At 39.5% G+C, this 25831-nt stretch overlaps 1 protein-coding gene across 1 annotated transcript in view; it reads left to right on the top strand.

The window, feature by feature from the left end:
- atp1b4 (ATPase Na+/K+ transporting subunit beta 4) overlaps window positions 1-25472 on the top strand; it is a 44746-nt gene extending 19274 nt beyond the window's left edge. The window contains exons 2-8 of the mRNA XM_052022018.1: window positions 6960-7128; window positions 12682-12810; window positions 13124-13228; window positions 15073-15269; window positions 18377-18433; window positions 23981-24070; window positions 25311-25472. Of these exons, the coding sequence (XP_051877978.1) occupies window positions 7017-7128; window positions 12682-12810; window positions 13124-13228; window positions 15073-15269; window positions 18377-18433; window positions 23981-24070; window positions 25311-25472 (852 nt within the window). The 5' untranslated portion in view covers window positions 6960-7016. The remainder of the gene's footprint in view (window positions 1-6959; window positions 7129-12681; window positions 12811-13123; window positions 13229-15072; window positions 15270-18376; window positions 18434-23980; window positions 24071-25310) is intronic.
- The last annotated feature ends 359 nt before the right edge of the window (window positions 25473-25831 follow it).

Below are 25831 nucleotides of genomic sequence, written 5' to 3'. Positions count from 1 at the left end.
GTTCCCTCAATGAAATCTCTTTGACCATTAAGTGCCTAATCTGACCATATATCATCCGAGGACTGTCTAGGATTGACCAGATCTCCTATTTGCTGTTGCCTAATAGTCAGTTTGTTAGACAAAAGAATTAATTGAAGCTAACTTGAAAAGAGAATTGGAGGTTGTTAATTAAACAGAAAATAGGTCTGGAGTGTGTGATTCACTCTATTGTGGCAATTATTTGAGACCGCAATACATAGTCAGAATACTGTAGAAAGCTGTCACTGTCATTGGTCACACCATTGCCGTCCATTTGTGAAGTCCTATTGCTGTTTGTATAAATCAACAGTAACTCAAAGTTTCTTTTTAAAGACATGAGACATCAGTGATTGTACTCCATGATTAATCTCAGTAGCTTGTTTATCTGAGAGGACTCAAAAGGGTTTTCTTTTATTTGTGGTTATAAAAAAGCCTTTGCCCTGTTTTCATGATAGAATAATCTATCTGAGGGGCAAATTTCTTACACCTTCTGTAAAATACTTGTTAAATCTTTCCCCTCTCACTCTAAATCCTCAAGTTTTAGACTCCCCTACCTTGGGAAAAAGATTGTGACTATTTACCCAATCTATGTCCCTCATGATTTTATAAAGCCAGAACATTTGGAAGGTGCCATAGGAAACAAAATTGATTGGTGATCCACATAGAGCGATATCAGAATAGGGGTCCAAAACCTGGTCAATGAGGGGGAATGATAGACGGGGGTGGTTGAGGGAGGGAATTCCAGAGTTGAGGAGTTTGCCAGCTGGAGAGATGGCTGTCAATAGTGGATCAAGGAAAATCAGGGATAGTCAAGGGCTAGAATTGGGGAAGTGCTGAGATGTTGGAGAGTTGATGGAAGGTGGGAGGATAATTGGTAATTGGCTTGTTATTCTCACATGTACTGAGATACAGTGAAAAGTTTTTGTATGGCATCCAGACAGATCGTTCCACACATCAGTACATTGGGGAAGTACAAAAAGAAAAAAAATAGCAGAATGCAGAATATAGTGTTACAGTTACAAAGAAAGTGCAGTGCAGGTAGACAAATAAAGTGCAAGGGCCATGATGAGATATTGAGAGATCAAGAGTTCATCTTTATCGTATGAGAGGTCCATTCAAGTGTCTTACAATAGCGGGATAGAAGCTGTCCTTAAGCCTGGTGGTATGTGTTCTCTAGCTTTTGTATCTTCTGCCTGGCAGGAGAGGAGAGAACAGAGAATGACTGGGGTAGAAGGGGTCCTTGTTTGCTGCTTTACCGAGGCAGCGGGAAGTGTAGACGGAGTCAATGGGGGGGGGGGGGGGGGGGGGGCTGGTTTCCGTGATGGACTGGCCGTGGAAAGATTTTATAGATCTGTTTAAAAAATGTTAAAATTGAGGTGATGTTGCAAACAAATCTAGGTTGATGGGTAAATGGTAAGTACAAATTAGGATAACTTCAGGTGAGAAGTCAAACTAAATCAGTCCAATTTATTTCCCACTCTATTTTCTACCCCAATTATGATCTCTGGGAGTCTGATTACCCACTTGTGGAATTACGGAGAAATTGTCACCAGCACAGGGATGTTATTTTTCCAAATATTACACAGAGATTTGAAATTTATGCTATATTAGGTTATTTTGTGATGTTTACTGTATTATAGTGCTGCTGTAATGAGATAACACTGTTGCCAATTATAAAGTAAAACTCTGAGGTAATTCTGTTCAACCATTCCTCCCAAATCAAATTGTGCATTCCCATAACTGGATGAACCCTGTTGTGGAGTCTTATTAGAGAAGAATCTATTGAGATTATTCCATGGAGGTAGATACAGGTCCAATTAATGTCATGATATTGCTTTGCCTTGGGATCAGGAGAAGTAATGTCCAAGTAACCTGTTCACTTATTTTTCATTCATGAAATAAAAATATCAATTAAGAAATGTTAATTTCAATTGGCCTCATTGAACATTCCCTGTCTTCCTCCAATAGAAATATTGGTGGAAAAAAGTCAAATTTGACCAGAAGAATAATTGATTTTCCATTGTATCAAGAATTAATTATTTATATTTAGCATTAAAATCAATACATAACTGTTCTGTAAAATTAAGACCAGCCTTAGAAGTTGCAATTTATGGAGCTTACAGCTGACATTGCATGTTCACATAATTAAGATATTCAAGGTATATTTATAACAAAAAATAATTTTATGTTCTGAAAGGTGCATAACTGATGATGTTTGAATCTGTGCAGTATTTCTAGTGTAATGTATATTCTTCAACTGATCATCATCGCTGTCCTTTGCAGTTCATACAAATAACAACACCAGAGTTTTGTTATTGGCCAAAAAACACATTAACTCAGTTTTGCGCATTCAGACATAGGCAGTTTTGATTAATATAGATACGATCAGCATAATGCATTAATTTAGTAGACTAATCACTTGATACATCTGACTACTGTTCTTTAATTCAATGGATTTCCAACATGAAAGAAGTCATCTATCATTCTAAGTAGGTTCTTTAATATATTTGCAGTTCTGATATTTGATGGAAGATATTGTTTAAGCTGTAAAATAATATGATAATAAATTGTAATGACTTTCCAAGATATTTTTTTGGATGTTATAGTAAAATTCACATGGAATATAAAGCCATTAGATTAGAGAAAATCAATTCAGAGAAAAGGTAAAATAGACCATGGATAATGTTACCCAGTGCAACACTTTTAACCTCCATAATGTACTGTGCTGCCAAAACAGAAGAATTGGCCATTCCTCATTCTTGCCTCTGTTATAGACTGCCTGACAGCAGTTTTATTCAAGAGTGAAGGTTGCATGAAATGTTTACTGAGACATTTTAGTATTCCCAAAATGGTCTATTATTGGCACATATGTTATTAAATATAATTGCTATGATGCAAGGTTTGTGTTAAAACTGGACTGGATGCAGGGTCTTGACCTGAAATATCGACTGTCCATTTTCCACAGATGCTGCCTGACCTGCTGAGTTCCTTCAACAATTTATTTCTTTGCTTCTGTTTCCAGCATCTGTAGTCTCCTGTGCCTCCAATAACAGCAGAGTCATTGCTGTTCTTGAGTGAAATATTGTGAGCATTGCTTATGATCTGAACCCAGTGCAGATTTATGAAGGTTGCAAAGAGCCAAATTGAAGGATAAGGTGCTGTTCCTCAAGCTTCTGTTGAGCTTCAATGTCTAGCTGTTGGCTTGAACCATTTTAAGATGAAAGTTTTTGATAGTACAGTTATTGTGGTCAGATCATGCTTGGTCTGACCCGTCACTTGCACTCGCCTCCTGTGCTAGTCCCACATCTTTAACAACTGTGTGGCTCCTAACAACCTCAAGGCTTTATCTCTGCTGCCATCCTGTGAGCAGACTGGACTGTGAGTGGTGGTGATCCCGAGGCCCTGCACTCAGCACCGCCCTGATGGAATTTGATAGCTCGTGCTACAGATGCTGTCGAGGTTCCTGGAAAAACCCTTTAGACACAGAGATGGTATGAGTAACTCAATAGAGAAGAAGGAAAGGCTTCAAGTTATAGAGCAGCTTACATTATTTCATGGATCAAACACTTTATCACTAATGAAGAATTATTGAGGAGTACTTAGCACTGTAATGTAGGAACTATGGCAGCCAGCTAGTGCATTCAATCACACAGCAGCTACTTGATAATGCCCATAGCATTATATCACAACACATTTGACCATGTTAGCTCACTGTTGCCAGGCTGCTGACTACACTACTGAATTGTCACACTTGTTGTTAACTTATCCCCTGAGATGGAGACAGTGAGATCCAGAAAGGGAAGGGAAGGGTCAAAGATAGAGCATGCGATAGTGAGAGCAGGGTAACCATCGCAAAATTAATGAAATTTCCAAGTTCTGTATGAGTACAGGAAGTTGAGCCAAGAAGTCATTGGTGTACCTGAAAAATAGTTGAGGCAGGGGGCTTAAGTATGACTGAAGCAAGATTGTTACACATATCCCACAAAACGATAGGCATAGTTAGGGCCCATGCAAGTTCCCAAGGCTATAACTTTGTTCTGGGAAAGTGTGTGAATTTGAAAAGTTGTTCAATGTGAGAAGGAGTTCAGCCAGGTTAGTAAGTGTGTTGGTGGTGGGGAACTGGTTGGGCCTCTGTTTAAGAAAGAAATGGAGGCCTGCAGACACTCATGATATGGGGTGGAGAAACAGAGAGTTTGTGCATTCATGGGTAAATTAAATTGGTAATTTAGTTTATTATTGTCACATGTACCGAGGTACAGTGAAAAACTTTGTTTTGCATGCCATGCATACAGATCATATCACCATATCGGTGCATTGAAGTAGTACAAGGGAAAACAATGACAGAACGCAGACTAAAGCGTTACAGTTGCAGAGAAATTGCAGTGCAGGCAGACAATAAGGTGCAAAGCCATAACAAAGTAGATTGTAAGGTCATGACTCCATCTTATCATACTAGGGGACCATTCAATAGTCTTATAACAGCGGGAGAGAAGCTGTCCTTGAGCCTGGTGTTACGTGCTTTCAGGCTTTTGTATCTTCTGCCCGATGGGAAGAGGGAGAAGTGTGAATGTTCAGGATGGAAGGGGCCTTTGATTATATTGGCTGCTTTACCAAGGCAGTGAAAATTGTAGACAGAGTCGATAGAGGGGAGGCCGGTTTCTGTGATGTGCTGAGCTGCGTTCACAACTCTCTGCAGTTTCTTGCAGTCTCGGTCAGAGCAGTTAACATACCAACCTGTGATGCATCCAGGTAGGATGCTTTCTCTGGTGCATCGATAAAAATTGGTTAGGGTCAAAGGGCACATACAGAATTTCTTTAGATTCTTTAACTTCAGTCATAGTAAAGATGAGCTGGTTAGGACCAGAAATTTGGAAACTGTCAAAGTGATAGAGAGCATCAGAGGACTTGTGGGTATAAGTGGGAAAAGACTGTACCTAGGGAGAAGGGGTGGAGTCAGGGTAGGAAGAAATAAGTTCAGTTGGGTGAGAGCAGGTTGAAACAATTGGTTTGTTTAACTGTCCCGTTTGTGGATTTTGGGCAGAAAATAAAAAAGGGCTGTGCAGAGCTGGGAGACCACAAAGTCAGAAGTTGTGGAGGGAAGATCTCCAGAGTTCCGTGACTGTCTGGGGAGACAATGGCCTGATGTTCGGTGGTGGGGAGATGGTCCAGGAGGAGGTATGAGGTGGTGTCTGAGAGTTGATGTCAGTAAAGATAGAGGTCTGTTTGTCAAACCACAACAGCATTACCCTTCTCCCTGGATTTGATGACAATATTGGGATTGTGGTCCTTATGGTGATCCAACTGAAACATATAAGATCCTGAGGGGGCTCGACGGCAGTAGATACTGAGAGGATCTTCAAGAGGCGGTGCCTCAAGAAGGCGGCATCCATCACTAAGGGCCCTCACCACCCAGGACGTGCCCTCTTCATGTTGCTACCATCGGGGAGGAGGTACAGGAGCCTGAAGACCCTCACTCAATGTTTCAGGAACAGCTTCTTCCCCTCTGCCATCAGATTTCTGAACAGTCCATGAACACTACCTCATTATTCCTCTTTTGCACTATTTATTTATTTTTGTAACTTATAGTAATTTTGATGTCTTTATGTCTTGCACTGCACTGCTGCCGCAAAACAACAAATTTCACGACATATGTCAGTGATAATAAACCTGATTCTGATGCCCAGGGGCATAGCCTCAGGTTAAAGGGATGCACATTTAACACTGAGATGAGGAGGAATTTCTTAGAACATAGAACAGTACACCTCAGGGACAGGCCTTTTGGCCCACAATGTCTGAGCCAACCACAATGCCAATATAAATTAATCCCATCTGTCTACACATAGTCCGTCTCCCTCCATTCCCTGCCTTTTCACGTGTCTGTCCAAATGTCCCTTGAATGTTGCTGTCGTATTTGCTTGTACCACCTCCACTGTCAGTGCGTTCCAGGAACCTACCGCGTTCTGTGTACATAAAAAAAACTTGCCTCACACATCTCTTTTAAACTTTCCCCCTCTCACCTTGAACCTATGCTCTCTAGTATTTGACATTTCCACCCTGGTAGAAAGACTCAGACTATCTACCCTATCTATGCCTCTTGTAATTTTATAAACTTCTATCAGGTCTCCTCTCAGCCTCTGCTCCAGAGGAAACAATCCAAGTTGATCCAACCTCTGCTTTTAGCTAATACTCTCCAACCCAGACAACATCCCGGTGAACCTTTTTCTGCACCCGCTCCAAAGCCTCCACATCCTTCCGATAGTGTGGCAACCAGAACTGCACACAGTGCTCCACATGTGTCCTAAGTTTATACAGCTGCAGCATGACTTCCCAACTTTTAAAATCAATGTCTTGACCGATGAAAGCAAGCATGCCGTATGCCTTCTTCATCATCCTATCCACTTGTGTTGCTACTTTCAGGGAGCTATGGACTTGCACCCTGAACATCTCTACACTGTACGTCAATGCTCCTAAGGGTCCTGCCATTTACTGTATACTCTTGCATTTGACCTCCCAAAATGCATCAACCTCACATTTGTCCAGTTTAACTCCATCTGCCATTTCTCCGCCCAAATTTCCGACCGATCCATGTTCCACCTTCCTCACTATCTACAACTCCACCAATTTTCGTGTGAGGTCCCAGCAATCATCCCAAGAAATATGAACCTTTAGAATTCTCCACTAAGAGAGCAATGGAAACAGAGTTGTTAGTACTTTCAAGACAAGGTAGATTTTTAAGTTTTGGGGGAGTAGAAGATTATGGGGATAAGATAGGAAAGTTGGGTTGAAGCCAAATATAAGATCAGCCATGGGCTATGCCTCTTATCTCATATGTTGTCATGCTTGTGTACACTGTAAGATATGCCTCCTTTAATATAACAAATTTCTACCATTCTAAGCTCAAACTAAACTTCCCATCGGTGTTGCACCTCTCACTGATTCAGATAAACGTGCCCGGGGATAAAGGGGAAGGTAATGAAGAAGAGGAGGCAGGAACCAACATGGTGGTTGGCAAACCTGGCGGGCACTGGGATGAAAGAAGGCTCCAGTTTAAAACGTTTCTGTGGAACCCAGCCAAGAAAGAATTCATGGGAAGAACATCCAAGAGTTGGTGTGAGTAATTCTACATGCATGTTTGATGCTGATTTACAGTTGGAGAGTTTCACAAAAAGTGCAGCCAATGAAAAGGTAACCTTGGACTGAATGCCCAAATCTTGGACATGTACCTGCACATCATGGGTTCTGAGCACTTTTAAGTCAGTCTTCACAGTAGGTGAATGTTGATTCAGAAGGTGAAGACACTGATTTGGTAAATGAATGGTAAAATGAGGGTTAGATAATAAAGGAATTTAGTAATAATGAGAAAAGTGCCAGTGTTAAATGATTTTCAACTCTCTTTAAAAGCAATCAGTTATGAATCAATACATAAAATAACAGCACAACACATAATATAGATCAGGTCACCAAACTATGAAGACTATATAATCATGGCTCTGTATGTGCATGCATATGTGCAACATGCATTCGTGTAAAAAATTGTTTTTGTCATCACAGAACAAAAAGATTAATTTTAAATCCTAACATAATGCAACATAATATGTCAGGTAAAAGCATAAATGGGAAGTGATCATTAATGAATTTTGTCTTTTTCTTATGGTGTTTGTCTGTTGAATTCATAAAACTTGATAAAAATTCTGGTCATTAGACTTAAGATAATCTGTCTTGGCATTCTATAACTGTACTTGCAGTGTTCGGTCTTGGAATTAGTTTGGAAAATTTATATGCATTCCAACATGTAAATCCCTTTGGTAAGAAAGGAATTTGTTTGTTTCAAAATTCCTAAGTAGAACTTACCAAATTCTAATAAAAAATGCATTAAGCAGCATCCGTTGAAATAATAGAACAATTTCCCTAAGTTTTCTAAGACTTTGAACTAGCAGAGAGTCTAAGCAGCAGCAATGATCAGATTTTTAGGTGTGAGGAGTCAGATTGATCTGTAGATACACAGACTTGCAATACTTGTACTCAAAAAGGACACAGTCATCAAAAAGTTAAAGGGAAATCTTCATTATATATTCACTGTCAGCATAAAGTTTTATGTTATGTTCTAAGTGCTTTAATGGCAAAGCTTGAATTCATTTAAAAAGTCTAATAAAAGCTTTAATAATGTTTTTGTCTGCCATTGGTGTGGCACAAGTTCTAACTGCTGGTGGGAAATGAATTGATAAGCCAAATATGCAGATACTGGTATTTGTAAGAAGCAGTTCTATTCCCCATCCACTGAAGGAATGATGTGGTGAAAAATTTGTGTACTGGTTTTCACAACATGGGTGTAGGTGTCTTTTGGTATTACCAACAATTTATCTGAAGATGAACTAAATATGTGTCTTCACATTCATTTATGGAATGTGTGTGTTGCTGGCAAGGCCAGCATTTATTGCCCATCCATATTTGTCCTTCAGATGGTGGTGATGAGCCATCTTGTTGAACCACTGCAGTTCTTCTGCTGAAGGTGTTCCTACTGTGCTGTTGGGGAGTGAGCTCCAGGATTTAGACTCAGCAATGGCAAGGAATGAAAATTATGCTTTTAAGTCACAGTAGTGTCCAACATGGAGGGGAATTCACATGTGGAACTACCTTTGTCCATCATGGCTTTAGAAGTCATGTATTTGTGAGATATGTGTTTGTGCCATAGCAGAACAATTGCCATTATACGGATTGATATTGAAACAGGACTTTCATGAGCAGGTAAGTAGTTAAATGTGATTAGAACTATTTTCTTGTGTGGCTGGTACAAGGCATTAAGCTGACTGACCTGCTTCAATGTTATAATTTCTTTTAAGAGGAATTTCAAGGTTGTATAAATATTTTGGGATTTAATTAACTCCAGCCGCGAAATCCCATGGAGCTGTTCCTGTTGTGCCAGTGTGTTTGCAGTGTGGCTGAAATTCCATTTCGAACGGGATGATGGAATTTTCACCGCACTCCCAGTGAAGAAACACCAATGGAAGAGCAGGCAGCTCTACCGAGTTTCCATCTGAAGTCTTTAAAGAAGGATTTCCCTGAGTTAAGACATACTTGAGCCAGAGGGAATGAAACTGTTTAGCTCTATTTTGACACTTATCTTGTACTTGCATTGCTTTTATAAAGCTGTTAAAAGCTCTTAGAACTTCTATGTCAACATTAACTAATACGTGAAAGAAAGAACAGAATGGAAATTGCACCTCTTAAATCCATGACTCCACTGTCTGAGGTTGAACTTCTTACTTTAACATTTCCAAGGGTATTCAGGAACAATATTGAGAGGCAGTACTTTGTTGCATCAATTACTGAAATGTCTTGGGGCTTGACATTATGTCTTGAGAACATTAAATGAAGGTAATGTCACCATAAAAGTAACAGACCCAGAATTTTTCTATACTCATGTTAATGCTTAGCCATTAATCTTTGACCAGCATCATTTCGAGATCTTAGTATCCTAGCAACAAGTTGTTTTTCAGTTAATTGAATGTGTGAAACTCTTTTTATGTCGGTAACTTTTAAGAATACTTCAAGACTGCAGCAACAATTGTTGCTGTATGGTTGCAAAGCCATTTATGGTATTAAGGGCAAGGATTTTCATTTCTCCCTTTCACAACAACAATTTTCCTCAGGCCTTCAGTTGTAGTCCACTCAGTCGGAATGAGATTGAATATAGCGGACTGGCCTATCCTTCCAATGTCACTGCATCGCAAGGGAATACTTTGGTTACCTCCTCAATATTCTGTCAGAGGCGGAATCTGCTCTTTCAAACTAAAGCACCCTAGCAGCCTCAATCAATGCAAGAAAGAAGCTAGTCTGTCAGTCATTTGATTTTCCCCTCTCAATTGGTGATTCTTCCAGCCAGTGATGTTACAACTTACACAATTCCAGGATAAAGGATCAGCCATCTAGGACTGGAGAAAGAAGTCATTACTTAAAGGGTTATTAATCCTCAGATTCTTTAAACAATTCTGTATTGGGCATATTCAAATTGTATTTTATGTCAAACAGCTATTTTTCAATGAGAAATTTAGGGGCTGAGGGGTATATTGCACTGTAGGTACCACCAAATGTGGGTAAAAGGTAGTCAGAATAAATCAGGAGGGAGGGATTAAATGATATTGTCAAAGTCTATGGCGATATACTAGGAGGACCACAGTTTGCAGACTCTGAGACAGAATGTATTCAAGAGTGGACACTAAGTCTTTAATTCAATAAAATGAAAATGAAGGGTGCAGAAAAACTGAAATGTGTGGAGCTTTGAATGGTTTAGAGGGGTAAAAGCAGAAAATGTTGGAAACACTCAGCAGGTCAGGCAGCGTCTATGCATAGAGAAACAGGGTTAACATTCCAGATCTGAGACCCTCTGTCAGACTTGGGAAAGAGAGAAAACAAGTGATTTTCTGATTTTGTTTTAGATCTCTAGCATCTCTTGATTTTTTAAAAAAGTTTTATAGAATGCTGGCTATCATACTAAATTAGAGATTTGTGTGTGTGTGTGTGTGTGTGTGTGTGTGTGTGTGTGTGTGTGTGTGTGTGTGTGTGTGTGTGTGTGTGTGTGTGTGTGTGTGTGTGTGTGTAAACAGTTCAGTTTTATAGAGAGTTGAAAAAGATATGGGGTTCTCCTGAGATTTTGTTTGTTAAATTGAAGGAAATGTAGTTTATAATGATATCAATTAATGTAAAATTAATGTTTCCCTTGATGAAGGTGATCTATGTGTAATCTGCCCTGGTCCTCTAACCCAATAAAGTCTAATTACTGATGTCAATTAGAGTGTAATGGCTTCTGTAGATAGCAGCTATTTTAAAACTATTGGCTCTTCTCCAAAATTAGAAACCACACCAGGATAATGACAACAATTGTTTTTTTTAATTGTGCTTTTAAGAAATGTTTTAGATTTGTGACTGTCATATTTTGAAATAAAAACTAAAGGGCTGGAAATTCTCACTGGTCAGACAATTTATGTTGAGAGAGAATTAGAACTAATGAGCAGAATCATCCACACACTCACAGAACTGGACAAAAGTATGTACCAGACCAGATGAAGGGTCTCGACCCAAAACATCGACAGTCCATTTCCCTCCACAGATGCTGCCTGACCCACTGAGTTCCTCCAGCTTTTTGTGTGTTGCTCCAGATTCCAGTATCTGCAGTCCCTTGTGTCTCCAAAAGTATGTAAAAGTTTTAGACAAGAATAGAGTGAGGAAAAGCTGTGGGGATAATAAAAGTGGGGATGGGAGATTATTATTTCAGATTTTCAGCATCAGCAATATTTACCCTTGTTACATTTTTAAGTCTGTTTACTGAAACGTGATCAAGAAGCATAATATTTAATTTGGCATGGCTTGTTTAATAATCATTTAGAAGCAAATTGTGTTCTAGCTTATGTCAATTAAAGCTTGATGGTTAAACAGACATTTATCCCTTTGGGGATCTAACAAATTTAAAGTTTCAATCAGGCTCTAGGAGAAAAAAATAAACTAAGGCACAGTTCTTTCTAGCATGTAAGGAGGCATTTAAGTGAAGGAATATCAGCAGGGCCACCTAAATAAACAAGTGATCTCTGTGAAAGTGACCTTGAAGCTGCCAGATTGCCAAAAGGCAGTAAGTTTATGATATCATTGCAGCCAGTCAGAGTGGAGATGATTAGGTAATTCTGCTGTTAATCAAGCTTGATGACTACATTGTCGTGTGACTGAAACTGATTCTATGCAAAAGCAAAATACTGCAGAAGTTTGAAGCAAAAGCAGGAAGTGCTGTTGCACATAGTTGGTGGGTAACTATCCTCCACTAACTGTACTTTCCTGAAGAAATTTTCCTGCTTTTATTGGAAGAAGTTGCTGTGTTTTCTCTTCTCCGCTCATTTAATATTTTTTGTTGTACATACACTGCTATGAGTCACATCCTTCACCCTGCTCCCAACTCCTTGCCTGCCACTATGTTGCCAGTAAATACTCTGTTGTAATAAAAAGCGAACATTGACACACTAATGTATTTCAGAAAAGCAACCTACCATCCTCATGACGTCTGGCTTGTACATGAAAGTAGTCTCATACCAATTTGGTTGACTCTTTATAGTCCTAAGAAACTACTCAGTTGTATTAAACACTATTATAGTGGTTCAAGGTACTTCTCGAGGCAATGAGATGGACAATGAATGTTCAGCTTTAGTGAGGATGCTCACATGCTAAATTTTTTTTTAAAGTTATGATTTATCTTCATTGAAATGTTGTAGGAAAATTGAAAATCTGGACTTGAAGAAAATACTATTTACATTGTTAGTTATAAAGCAGGGAGGTGTGGTGGTGTTGTAGTGGAGCGCCAATGTACTTCTCCAGACTATGTGATGCAGTTTTGATTCCCTATTATATTTAGATGCCAACCTCATGATATTTCTATAGCAAAGTAGAAATCAAAGACTAAATTGCTTTTTCACTGGGGAAGTTATCTGTTCTTGTCTACTGACTGAACAAGAGGCACAAAAAGCAGTAATGGGGTGGGTTGAGTACAGCAAGGGCATAAATTCTCAGAGGACAGAGAGAAATATGGTGGGAAATACTGGACAATGATACACTGTATCTTCAAGCGATTGAATTTTGTGCAAACATATGTTTCTGACAAAGTTATCAATGTTTATTTTGCAGCTCTTATTCTAGTGTTTTATGTCTGTTTATATTCCTTCCTGGCTGGGATGTTTTCTCTGTGCTTGTATGGGATGCTATCAACATTGAGTCCATATACACCAAGATATCGTGACCGTGTCAACAATCCAGGTACTTAGCCATGTGACTCGGCCTAAGAGATTATACTTAGAAGCTAGAGATTAGAAACAGCATTATCTTCATCATCCAATTATTAGCAGATCAACGTCAGTGTTCAAAAGCAATTATTTTCTTCCCTGTAATGAGATGATCTTAATTACATGTACAGACTGAATCCTAAATAATTGAATCCATAATTAATTAAAGAGCAACTAGGTTACTATAAAGTGCTGTCAGAAATAGAGATAGGTTGCCTGTTTGATTATGCCTTGATATTCATTGCTGTTGAAAGTCAGAACTGCCAATAGCCTTTCCATTTTCCCAGGGGTGATGATACAACCAAATATTGGTGGATTTTCAATCACGTTCAACCTAACAGATGAGACTACATGGTCGCAGTATGTGAAAAACTTGCACCAGTTCCTTGCACGTAAGTTGCTTTGTTATTTCTCCAGGAGGCAATGCTGTAGGCTGTCATTTGAAATTAAAAATGCCAATAATAATGGGGAGGGGTTCAATGGATCATTTAGAAACAAGAAACAAAAAATGCCAAATTTGTAGAATTCTAAGGCTGAACAGTAATACTTTTGCTCATATTGGGTCATTATCTTAGGAAGTTCTCTGTAACTAGTTAAACTTTGTGATTTACTTGGTGATTTACTGCTCAATAACTTACTGCCTTTTTTGCCTAATATTTGCCTAACATTTGTCTTTCCCTTGTGCTCTCTCTTTTCTCTCAGATACCAATAAATCACCACATCCAACGCTTAAGTTCTGGATGTTCTCAGGTTAAATATGTTCTCTAAATGAACAGTGATGCAGCACATGTAACCAAAACCTTTTGCTCACAATAATGTCTCAGGTCAAAGTCAAAGTTGAGTTTATTGTCACATGCATAAGCACAGGTTCAATGAAAAACTTACTTGCAGCAGTATCACATGCACATATCATCAGATACACAACATTCACAAGAAAACGATAATTTAAATATAAGTTATACAAGAAAGGACACAATTAGAACAAAAAACACAAAGTCCGTTGTAGTGCAAAAGTGGTCATAGTGTTGCTATACTGAGGTAGTGATTAGGGTTGTGCAGGTTGGTTTAAGAACCGAATGGTTGAAGGGAAGTTGCTGTTCTTGAACCTGGTGGTGTGGGACTTCAGGCTTCTGTACCTCCTGCCTGATGGTAGCTGTGAGAAGATGGCATGGCCTGGATGGTGGGGATCTTTGATGATGGATGTTGTCTTCTTGAGGCAGCGCCACCTGTAGATACTACCGATAGTGGAGAGGGATGTGCCCATGATGTATTGGACAGAGTCCACTACTCTGCAGCTTCTTATGTTCCTGTGCATTCAAATTGCTGTACCAGACGATGATGTAACCAGTCAGGATACTTTCAACAGTACATCTGTAGAAGTTTGTTAAGGTGTTGGGTGACATGCTGAACCTCCTTAACCTTCTAAGAAAGTAAAGATGCTGTGGTTCCTTCCTTGTGATTGCAACTATGTGCTGGGCCCAGGACAGGTCATCTGATACATTAACGCCCAGGAATTTAAAGCTGCTGACTGCCGACCCACCAATGTAGACTGGTGCATGTTCACCCTCCTTCCCCTTCCTGAATCAACAATCAGTTCTTTAGCTTTACTGACATTGAGTGAGAGGTTGTTGTAGCAATATTTGGCACCAATTTAAATTGAAATGGTCTGCAATATTCAAATAACCCCGGGTGTCACAGCCAATCTATATTCAGTGAGGGTTGTCACAATACTTTTCAATCTATTTACAAATATGACTTGTATTCTTAATGTGAAATGAAAAACAATTATTAAAATAATCCAAATTCATATAATATCAGAGCATAGAAATGGGTCATCAAATGTATATCAAGGTTTTACTTCGTGTAAGATGTCTCATCCATTCAAAGCTTCCTGTTTTTCCATTATTTGTTTCAACATTCCTTTTTCTTAACCAAATATTTCCTCATGTAATGAAAATGGAAAATGCTGGAAATACTCAGCATCTGTGGAAGCAGAATCAGAAATAACAGTTTACATTGAAGACTCTTTGTAAGATTTTGATTTTCAATTTCCCTTTTTATATCAGCATTCAGAGATGACTTCTGTGGCAGAGAATTCTAATCATGTACACTTTTTTATATAAATACTCCCTTAGTGTTTTTTTGAGATTATTTGTTATAGACTGAAGGACAAGTGAAATTAATCTGTTATACACTGCACTTGCAGTTTCTATGACTTCATTTTCATTTTTCACAGCTTATAACAATAGTATCCAGGCTACTAAGAACATTCCATGTTCCCCTGGGGGATACTTCATGCAAGACGGTGATGAAAGTGAAGAAAGACTAGCTTGTCAGTTTAATCGAACGATGCTGGAAAACTGTTCTGGAATTGAAGATCCAACTTTTGGATACTCTAGAGGAAAACCCTGCATTCTTCTAAAGATGAACAAAGTATGTTGACGTTGTTGAGAGACACTTACTTATCAACTGGTAACAAGTTGTCACAGCAACAATGCAAAATGGGCAATGGGTGACAGGGTAGTCTGCGGACTCATTGCTTATTTTGTGCCTAATGTTATAAGTGCCCCACTTAATCTCTTTATCCTAAAGGAGGAATAAATCTGAGTCACTGCTTTGTGTGACTGATGTATTTATGTTCACTGTAGCAGATATTATGGAGGAGAAGTTTGTCTCTATTCAGTGAAGAGGAATACAACTGATGGCAATATTCTTGCACGAGTTTCATGCCAACAACCAAAGATGAGTTTCTTCCCCAACAGTTAATAATGTACCTTTGAGGAAGATAATCTTAGATACGTGACTCTGAAACCAATTTGACCTTGGTTGATCTTCCAGTTATGGTAGTAAGGATCAGATGTAATTTTACACATCTTTATTTTCCAGGTTGTCAGAGAAGTCACCTTACTTCAATGAGTCTTGATCCTGTAGGGCAGGCAATTAAGATCAAGAGATGACTGCACTACCCTGCCTCCAATTTATCTCAGATATCTCCAATGCATCCCAGAGAATGCAGTCAGTGGTGCCTTATTCTCTAGGACTTCCTTGGAACTGCAATGATAATGGAACCAGGAATGTTCACTGCCACTCCAGAAGGAGACCTTTGGCATTCTGTGCTTCTGACCCCATTTATTCTACAGCACAAAGGTTGTTCACTTTCACCTCTGTGCATGCCTTTCCCAACTTCATTCCACCTGTACATTTCTGGCTAGACTCCCACACTCCATGGAACAGCAGTCTGTAGCCAATCCTGAAGCAAGTCCTGCTTGATCATCATCCCACCCAATATAACTGAGTTATATTGGTTCACAAACATTCCCTGTCTCTGCAAATACCCACAGTCGGAATACTCCATTCCCATCGTTGCCAGCCACCCAGGCCTTGCACTTATATATTCTCTCACTCAATTCCTTCCCTCACTCCTCCATCTCCGCCATGGCAGTTGTCTTCCTTTACCTCTCCACAAAGCAGCTCAGTATTTAAAGGTGCAACATAATCGAAATGTTCGAGTCTTTCTCCTATAGTTAGGGTTTTCTTGGCTGGTTTAGTCTCTTGTTGATATTTATCTCTATGTGTCAATAAATCTGGGAACATTAGTGGATGCTGTGATTTCCTGGCATCTGCTAATGAAGTCAGGAAAACTAATGACTAACGCCTGAAACACACAAAACCTGTCGATTAAATTGAGAGAGAGAAAGATGTAGTAATGGGGCCTCTCATGTCCCTAGGATTTCCCAAAATGCCTTACAGCCAAAAATGTTATTCTGACACATAGACACTTCAATACAAATCAAACTGCAGCCAAATTATCCACAGCAAATTCATACAAGTGCTAAGAGTAATAAGTAATCAGTTAATCCTTTCTGGTTTTATTGGTTTAAAAAAATCTTTTCTGAGATATGGGCATCATTGGCAAAGCCAATATTCATTGCTGATTCCTAGTTACTCTTGTAGGTGGTGGTGAGCTCCCTTTCTGAAGCACTGTAGTCCACATAAGGAAGGTGTCCTCATTATGTGGTTTGCTGAGGGATTCTTGGTTTTTGATCTTGTACCAAAGAATAAACAGTAATATATACATTGGTATGTGGTGAGACGTGGAAGGGAACTTAGATGGTGTTCCACAGAACCTTTAGGTTGCTAAGTTGTGATGAAGATACCACATATAAATTCATCAGGGTACATAAATGATCAATTGTATGCTTGTAATATTTCCTCAGTAATGCTTTGAAGTAGCTGCCCAGATTGAGTTCTGGAATGGGGTATGAATCCATGGCTTTCTTCTCAGTGTTTCCAGTGAGCCAAATGATACTTCAACAATTAGCAACTCATTCCTGGAATTTATTAAGTGAATACAACGTACTTATCAATGATTGTTAATGATCATCAATGATGTCCCCCCCTGGAAAAGTGCAATACATGTTGTATTCCATTGCATTATGAACATTATACCTTTTAAATATAGAACACAGAACATTACAGCACAGTACAGGCCCTTTTGGCCCACAATGTTGTGCCAACATTTTATCCTGCTCTAAGATCTATCTAACCCTTCTCTCCCACATCACCCTCCCCCCCCCCCCCATTTCTCTATCATTCATATGTCTATCTAAGAGTCTCTTAAATGTTCCTAATGTATCTGCCTCCACAACCTCTGCTGGCAGTGTGTTCCATGCACCCACCACTCTCTGTGTTTTTAAAAAAAAAACTTACCCCTGACATCCCCCTTATACCTTCCTCCAATCACTTTAAAATTATGTCCCCTTGTGTTAGCTATTGTCACCCTGGGAAAAAGTCTCTGACTGTCCACTCGATCTATGCCTCTTATCATCTTGTACACCTCTATCAAATCACCTCTCATCCTCCTTCTCTCCAAAGAGAAAAGCCCCAGCTCGCTCAACCTATCCTCATAAGACATGTTCTCCAATCCAGGCAACGTCCTGGTAAATCTCCTCTGCGCAGCTTCCACATCCTTTCTATAATGAGGCAATTTTTATCCCTTTTTTATTGAATTTATTTTGTGTTATATTTTCGGATTATCCACCTGTCACAGGAACACAAGAAAATAGGAGCAGGGGTAGGTAACCAGACCCCCTCAAGCCTGCCCTGCCATTTAATATGATTATGGCTGATCTACATTAAGCAGGCCCTTCGCCCACTACGTCCGTGTCAACTATTTCACCCATCTACACCAATCCCATTTACCCGCATTCGGGTCACAGCCTTCTGTGCCTTGGCAATTCAGTGCTTGTCTGTATGCTTCTCAAATGTCGTCAGAGCATGTGTCTCCACTACCTCCTCAGGTAGCACACAAGAATCCAGCTGCTCTTGGTATGAAAAAATTCCTTCTCAGATGCCCTCTAAACTCTCACCTTAAACCTCTGCCCTCATCTTGGATACCCCCACCATGGGAAAAGATTATTATGTACCTCTCTCATAATTTTGTATACTTCTTTTTCTCATGGTGGGGGGACTTGATTGAGCTATACAAATCTCACTGATATTTGTTTAAGAATTCCATTGATATTTGCTTCTTTTTTCAGATCATTGGTTACTTGCCTGGCAAAGGGACGACACCTTATGTGAGTTGTGAAATCATGGTGAGTGATCTCTCATCAACGCCCATCCAAAACCTTGCATTGAGTCATAGAATCTTTGCAGCACAGGAGGTGGCCATTTGGCCCATCTTAAACAGAGTGCATGAAAATATATAAAAATTGTGCAGATGCCAGAAATCTGAAACAAAAATGGAACATGCTGCAAACAATCAGCAGGTCAGGCAGTATCTGTGGAGGCAGAAACAGGTTTAATGTTTCAGGTCAAGGATTCCTTGTCAAACCTTCCAGCATTTTTTCAGAACAGCATGTCCATTAAAAAAATAGGAGGTTTAAAGTGCTGTCAGGAATTTGGTGAATGTGGGAATTGCTGAGGCAGTGATCTGAGTCTTGAAGGAGTGGTTTCACACAGCATCCTGGAATTGGAGTACAGCATTGTACCTAGGAAGGACCCTTAGTCAGCAAAGCAATCTTAGCTCAATTGTTTAAATCTTATTCACCAGACAATGCACTAAAACATGGGTGTCACTTAATTAATACAATGGACAACTTATAAAGGTTGATTTGTCTTAAGTTTGCCTCACTCCCTGATGAGCTCAATGCCTTTTATGCACACTTTGAAAGGGAGAATAATACTACACCTGTGCAAATCCCCACAGCATCTGGCAACCCTGTGATCTCTGTCTCAGAGGCCGACGACAGAACATCCTTCAAGAGGGTGAACTCTCGCAAGGCATCAGGCCCCAACAATGTACTTGGCCGGGTACTGAAAATCTGTGCTGACCAACTGGCTGGAGTGTTCAAGGACATCTTCAACCTCTTCCTGCTGCAGTCGGAGGTTCCCACCTGCTTCAAAAGGGCATCAATCATACCAATGCCCAAGAAGAGCAGGGTGAGCTGCTTCAACGACTATCACCCGGTAGCACTCACATCTACTGTGATGAAGTGCTTTGAGAGGTTGGTCATTGCTAGAATTAACTCCTGCCTGAGCAAAGACCTGGACCCGCTGCAATTCGCCCACCGCCACGACAGGTCTACAGCAGATGCAATCTCACTGGCTCTGCACTCGGCTTTGGGGCACCTAGACAACAGCAATACATAAGTCAGGCTGCTGTTTATCGTTTACAGCTCAGCGTTCAACACCATCATCCCCTCAGTACTAGTCAACAAGCTTCAAAACCTGGGCCTCTGCACTTCGATCCTCGACTTCCTTATCGGGAGACCACAGTGAGTGCGGATTGGTAGTATCATCTCCTCCTCGCTGACAATCAACACAGGTGCACCTCAAGGATGCGTGCTTAGCCCACTGCTCTACTCTGTCTACACTCATGACTGTATGGCTAGGCATAGCTCAAATGCCATCCATAAATTTGCCAATCTCAGATTGTTGGCAGAATCTCAGATGGTGATGAGGAGACACACAGGAGTGAGATAGATTGCCTGGTTGAATGGTGTTGCAACAACAACTTCGCACTCAATGTCAGCAAGACCAAGCAACTGACTGTGGACTTCAGGAAGGGAAAATCGGGAGAACACACACCAGTCGTCATTGAGGGGTCAGTGGTGGAAAGGGTGAGTAGCTTCAAGTTCCTGGGTGTCAACATCTCAGAGGATCTGTCTTGGGCCCAACACATTGATGCAATCACGAAGAAGGCATGGCAGTGGCTCTACTTCGTTGAGTTTGAGGAGGTTTGGTATTGTCACCAAAGACTCTTGCAAATTTCTACAGGTGTGCAGTGGAGAGCATTCTGACTGGTTGCATGACCGCCTGGTAGGGAAACTTCAATGTGCAGGATCACAAGAGGCTGCAGAGGGTTGTAGACTCAGCCAGCTCCATCACGGATACAACCTTCCCCACCATAGAGGATATCTTCAAGAGGCGGTGCCTCAAGAAGGCTGCATCCATCGTTAAGGATCCTCACCACCCGGGACACACCCTCTTCGCATTATTACCATCAGGGAGGAGGTACAGGAGCCTGAAGACCCAAACAACGTTTCAGGAACAGCTTCTTCCCCTCCACCATCAGATTTCTGAATGGTCCATGAACACTACTTTCTGCACTATTTATTTATTTTTGTAACTTATAGTCATTTTTATGTCTTTGTCTTGCACTGTACTGCAAAACCACAAATTTCGCGACATGTGTCAGTGATTATAAACCTAATTCTGATTCTGGAATAGTCGATGGAACTGTTACAACATTGTCTATTTGTGATAAGACCCGACACTTAAAATGGTCAGCTCACAAAAGGAAACTGGCTGTAGATAGTTCATTTGTCTTCCAAACATAAATCCCTTCTCAAGGACTAGCAGGTAAGCACTTTCCCTGACTACCTTAAAAGAAAAAATGGTTAATTTTGTGGAAGTGGGCCCTCTCATTGGCTAATATGTTCTCAGCCTTGTATTAATATTGTTTTTTCTTAATGAGTGACAATCCGATTTTAAAACTATGCTTGGTGAAAGAGTTGTAGGCCCCATGTGCTGGTGGTCTAAAATACTGGATGTTCCTTATTTTTAAAGCTTCAACTTGGAAAAAGTCCAAGCAGTGTTAAACACTGAGATATGGCCCATTGACATGTAGCTGAGTCCTAAATGTTGAAACATTCATAAATCTAGTACGTTGTCCTGTGTCACTTTGGTCGAACAAAACTTTGTCTTTCTTTTGGCTTGAGGGATTAGGTGATGCAAGTTGATGCAAACTCTCCTTGAACAGCTGGATGTAGATCTGAATGCAGCAAAGACTAAGTGGATGAAAACTTCCTTTGGGTCACCTCTCAGTCCATGGTCCTGCAACACATTCTAACTAGGGAAGCACATAAGAATGCTTGTGTGGAATGTGCAGCAAAGGATGATCTGTGGTTGAAATTAAAGCACAGTGTTGGAACAGAGTGGCCCTGATGTTATTAAATGGTGGAACAGGCTCCTAATTCATATGCTTGTATAAAAGGAATTTATTCAGGATTTGGCTGTTATGCTTGATCCAGAATGCTCTGTGGTGAGTTCAAGTGGTCAAAAAAATTAAATGCTTCATTTAACTTGATAAATACCAAGAAATCTTATAGCTTCCCTTAATTAGTAAAGGATGAGCAGAATAGAACAACAGTCCTCCCTTATCCTTGCATTCCTCCAAAACCTCTATGATGGAATATTACTGCTAGTGAAGCTTTAGAAATTTTCCAACTTACAGGAAAGTTTCACTCAATAATCCTCAAACATAAGCTGGCTACCAACATGATCAGTTGAAATACAAACCAGCTGGTTGGTATACAGGTGGTTTCTACCAGTATTGGCCACTTGTGTAACTCACTGTCAGGAGACCCATGTTAGAAGAATGGAGTTTTATTTGCTGCCTCGCTGGAGGTCTTGCTGAAGTCAGGAGACCGGAAAATCTTGTAGATGTTTTGAGTGTTATGTCTAATGGCCATGACAAAGAGGAGATGTATACAATTCCCTTGTTTGAGATGTGGTGGGTGTGGGTAGATGGTGGAGTCTAGTGAAGGGAGTGTACAGTTGATATTTCCCAAACCATTAATCTTTTCTCTACTAAAGATGTACCATATTCACCTGTTATAACTTTATTTCTTGTTACAGTTCAAATAGATTAGACAAATGAAATTAAATGCAGTATTTCAATAATAAAATTGCAGTTCCTCAGATGGTAGGTATCCTTCAACACATTTTCCGTGGTACATACAGCACAGAACCAACATAGCTAATCCCTTCTACCTGCAGAAATCCCATATCCCTCCATTTTCCTCTCATTCATGTGCCCATCCAAGCCCCTCTTAAAAGTCCCCAATGAATTTGCCTTGTAATGCATGTCTCCCTCCTCACAACCCCACCAGCAACTAATGTTAACTGTACTGCAGCCCTTTTGTCAATTGATAAATGGGTTTATTATTGTCACATGTACCAAGGTAGTGAAAAACTTGTCCTGCACACCATCATACAGATCAATTCATTACAAGTGCATTGAGGTAGTACAAGATAAAACAATAATAGAATGTAGAATAAATTGTTACAGTTACAAAGAAAGTGTAGTGCAGGCAGACAAAAAGGTGCAAGGTCATAAAATAGATTGTGAGGTCAATAATCCATTTTTATCATACTAGGGAACCATTCAATAGTCTTGTAACAGTGGGATAGAAGCTGTCCTTGAGCCTGGTGGTACATGTTTTCAGGTTCCTGTATCTTCGACCTGGTGGGAAGGGGAGAAGAGAATATGTGGGGTGGGTGGGGTCTTTGATTATGCTGGCTGCTTTATCGAGGCAGTGAGAAGTATCGTGCATGAGGGAAGGCTGGTTTCCGTGATGTGTTAAGTCGTGTCCACAACTCTCGGCAGTTTCTTGCGGTCCTGGGCAGAGCGGTTGCCGTACCAAGCCGTGATGCATCCAGCTAGGATGCTTTCTATTGTGCATCGATAAAAATTAGTGAAGGTCAAAGGGGACATGCCAAATTTCTTTAGACTCCCAAGGAAGTAGAGGTGCTGGTGAGCTTTCTTGGCCATGGCATCCATATAGTTGGACCAGGATAGGCAATTGGTGATGTTCTCTCCTAGGAACTTGAAGCTCTCAACCCTCTTGACCTCAGCACCATTGAAGTAAATAGGAGCATGTGCACCCTCCCTCTTCCTGAAGTCAATGACTAGCTCATTTGTTTTGCTAACATTGAGGGAAAGGTTTTTGTCATGACACCACGTCACTAGGATCTATCCACAACTCATCGTTATTTGAGATATGGCCCACTACAGTGGTATCCTCTGCAAAAATTAATTAGTGATTAGTTAAAAGGTATGGTTAATTTCAAAAGATACTCAACACTTGTACGTCAGTTATAGCTATTTTAACCAAAAAATTAGGAACTATTTTAATTCTTACAAGCCACAGTGAAAGCTACCGGATTTTAGCTTTTATATTTTGTAAGCTGTATCTGAGAGGTTATAGAAATTATACATTCAGAAATGCTGGAAATAGTCAACAGGTCAGACAGCATCTGTAGGAGATAAACAGAGTGAATGCTTCAGGTTGATGCCCTTTGTCAAAATTTGACAAAGAACAAAAATTCCTAGTGAAGATTAGATTCTGATAAAAGCCCATCAACATGAAAGGTTAACAGTTTCTCTCTCCACAGATGCTGCCCGATCTGCTAAGGATTTCCACCATTTGTATCAAATTTCCAAATTCTGCGGTATTTCATTTTGAATTACCGCACGACCTTACTAGAAACAGGTCAATTTACTTAGCTGTATGGTGAGAGCTCAGGAAATGTACAGATTGAATGGAAGGGGAAACAGAAGGACACCGAGGGCTTCAGCCTCTCTACCTGTTCCTTCTCTAGATAGATTATAACTGACCTAAGCGAGCAAAGATTGAACATCAATTCAGAAAAATAACGACTCCTTGTTTGGATTTCTTCAAAAGATTCTAATTATAATTGTTAGAGGATTAATGCTTTTGGTCCACAGAACTTTATTACTTCAAGGTAACTAAAACTGAAGGTCTAATGTGGACAAAATGTAAACTTTCTTTCATTCTTAATGTAGCTTTGACAATACTGCTAATAGAATGTAAATATGCTCTTGCCCTTTTCAGAAAGGAAAGAACAATGTTACAATTCACTTCTACCCAAATGATGGAACTTTTGATCTCACGTACTTTCCTTATTATGGCAAATTGACACATGTAAGTGGTTAAATTTTTTTCCATTTCACGTGGATTTTCAATATCTTTTGAAATGAAGGAATTATGTTTGTTTTAAAATTGTAGCTTTTCCACTTCGCTCAATTTTAAAATTGTCAATTTTGGCAAAAGATTGTTTTATAAATTGTTTTAATTACAGACACAAAAATATTATAGATTCAACCAAAGCTCAACTTTATAATTACACAAAGTTATTGCTTATTGCAACTAATCACTATATTTACAAGCATGATAATAGCAGCTATTTCAAAAGTCAAGTGAAATTAAAACAAAACATTACAAGCTATTATTTCTGTACTTTGTGACATGAATAAATGTGCAAATATTTGGATGCTTATTATTGAGAAACTCAATATATAGTTAATAAAATCAACAGGTGATTATCTGAATTGGTATTGGTTAATTTTATACATACATTTTAAACTATTCCCTGTGAGATGGGCTGTTGGTATTAGTGAAAGCAAACTCAGTATCCTCTGATATTTTTGATAACATTTTTTTGCCAAGGGTACTGCAATCTCTAAATCTGTCAGTGTTTAATTATAACGACTATTTATTTTTCCTATTGTGTGGAAATTAGCATTGAAGGTGAACAGAAGTGTTCCTATTGCCTACACTTCATAATGAAATTGGAACAGTGAAAGTGTTTAAAATGGAAACCAACCTACTTACGTCACGAGGTTGGATCAATGTCACATGGCCAACTCCATTTAAACAAACTGGAAAGTTAGACAACTTTGTATAAAATTTGTTTCTAAATTTGTTTTGTTTTATTCTTGTAATTCCATATTTAATAATCCAACATTGTCCCAAGGACTTTGCTACTTCTTCTGCAGTTAGATTAATGATAAATGATAGAATCATATATTGTACGTTCACTATGTTTGGCTAGAACATTGTCCAATATATAGGTCCTCCCCAGGTTATGGCAGGGTTCCGTTCTTGCGAATGGTTTTTAACCTGGACAGTTCACAAGTCGGAAATGTGGCTGTGAACTGAATTCCCACATATCGGAGAATTGCTGCAGCCCCACAGCAGCTGGCAAATCCATCCCACTGGTCTCTCAAATGTTCATTGGTATGAAGGACTGTATGTAATTTGGGCTTTTGTAAAATGGGGAGGACCTGTATTCAATGTGCTAATGGTTGTGGCAAACATACATGCTAAAGCCAGATCTTATCTTTTTAAAGGAGGTGAGACATTAATCATATTTGAATTTTAGGTAAATTACTCAACCCCACTGGTGGCAATGCAATACGAACATATGGAGAAAAACTCTAAAGTCAACATTCAATGCAAAATAAATGGACCTGGCATCAAAAACAACATCGTTCAAGACAGATTTTCTGGCAGGATTTTCTTCAGTCTTTACATTGAGGAATAACATGAGTTGTGGGTTTCTGTATGAAAGATATGGACAATGGTACTGTGCCTGGGACTTGGTTTCTTAGCCAGGTATCTGAAAGACTTGCGTTGTTAGCATGACCATTCTGTTGCTACAGAAACTTAATAGACTGATCCCAACCCCCCTGAATTTACTGCTAGAAGGAAGGTTTATTTGAAGATAGAATCTATGTTAGTTTTGGTACAGCAATGATAAACCATACTTCTGTAAAGTTTCAACTACATTAAAATTATAATAGTTTACTTTTAAGCTACACAAACTGAATGAGATAATTATTCTATTTCTCATTCAATAATTATTTGATTTTAAACTCATTTGAAATTTCTACATCAAGTGGC

Source organism: Pristis pectinata, chromosome 8, assembly GCF_009764475.1.
Source record: "Pristis pectinata isolate sPriPec2 chromosome 8, sPriPec2.1.pri, whole genome shotgun sequence".
NCBI classification, from domain to species: domain Eukaryota; kingdom Metazoa; phylum Chordata; class Chondrichthyes; order Rhinopristiformes; family Pristidae; genus Pristis; species Pristis pectinata.
Note: the sequence above shows the minus strand (reverse complement) of the source record. Positions and strands in the feature narration are given on the sequence as shown.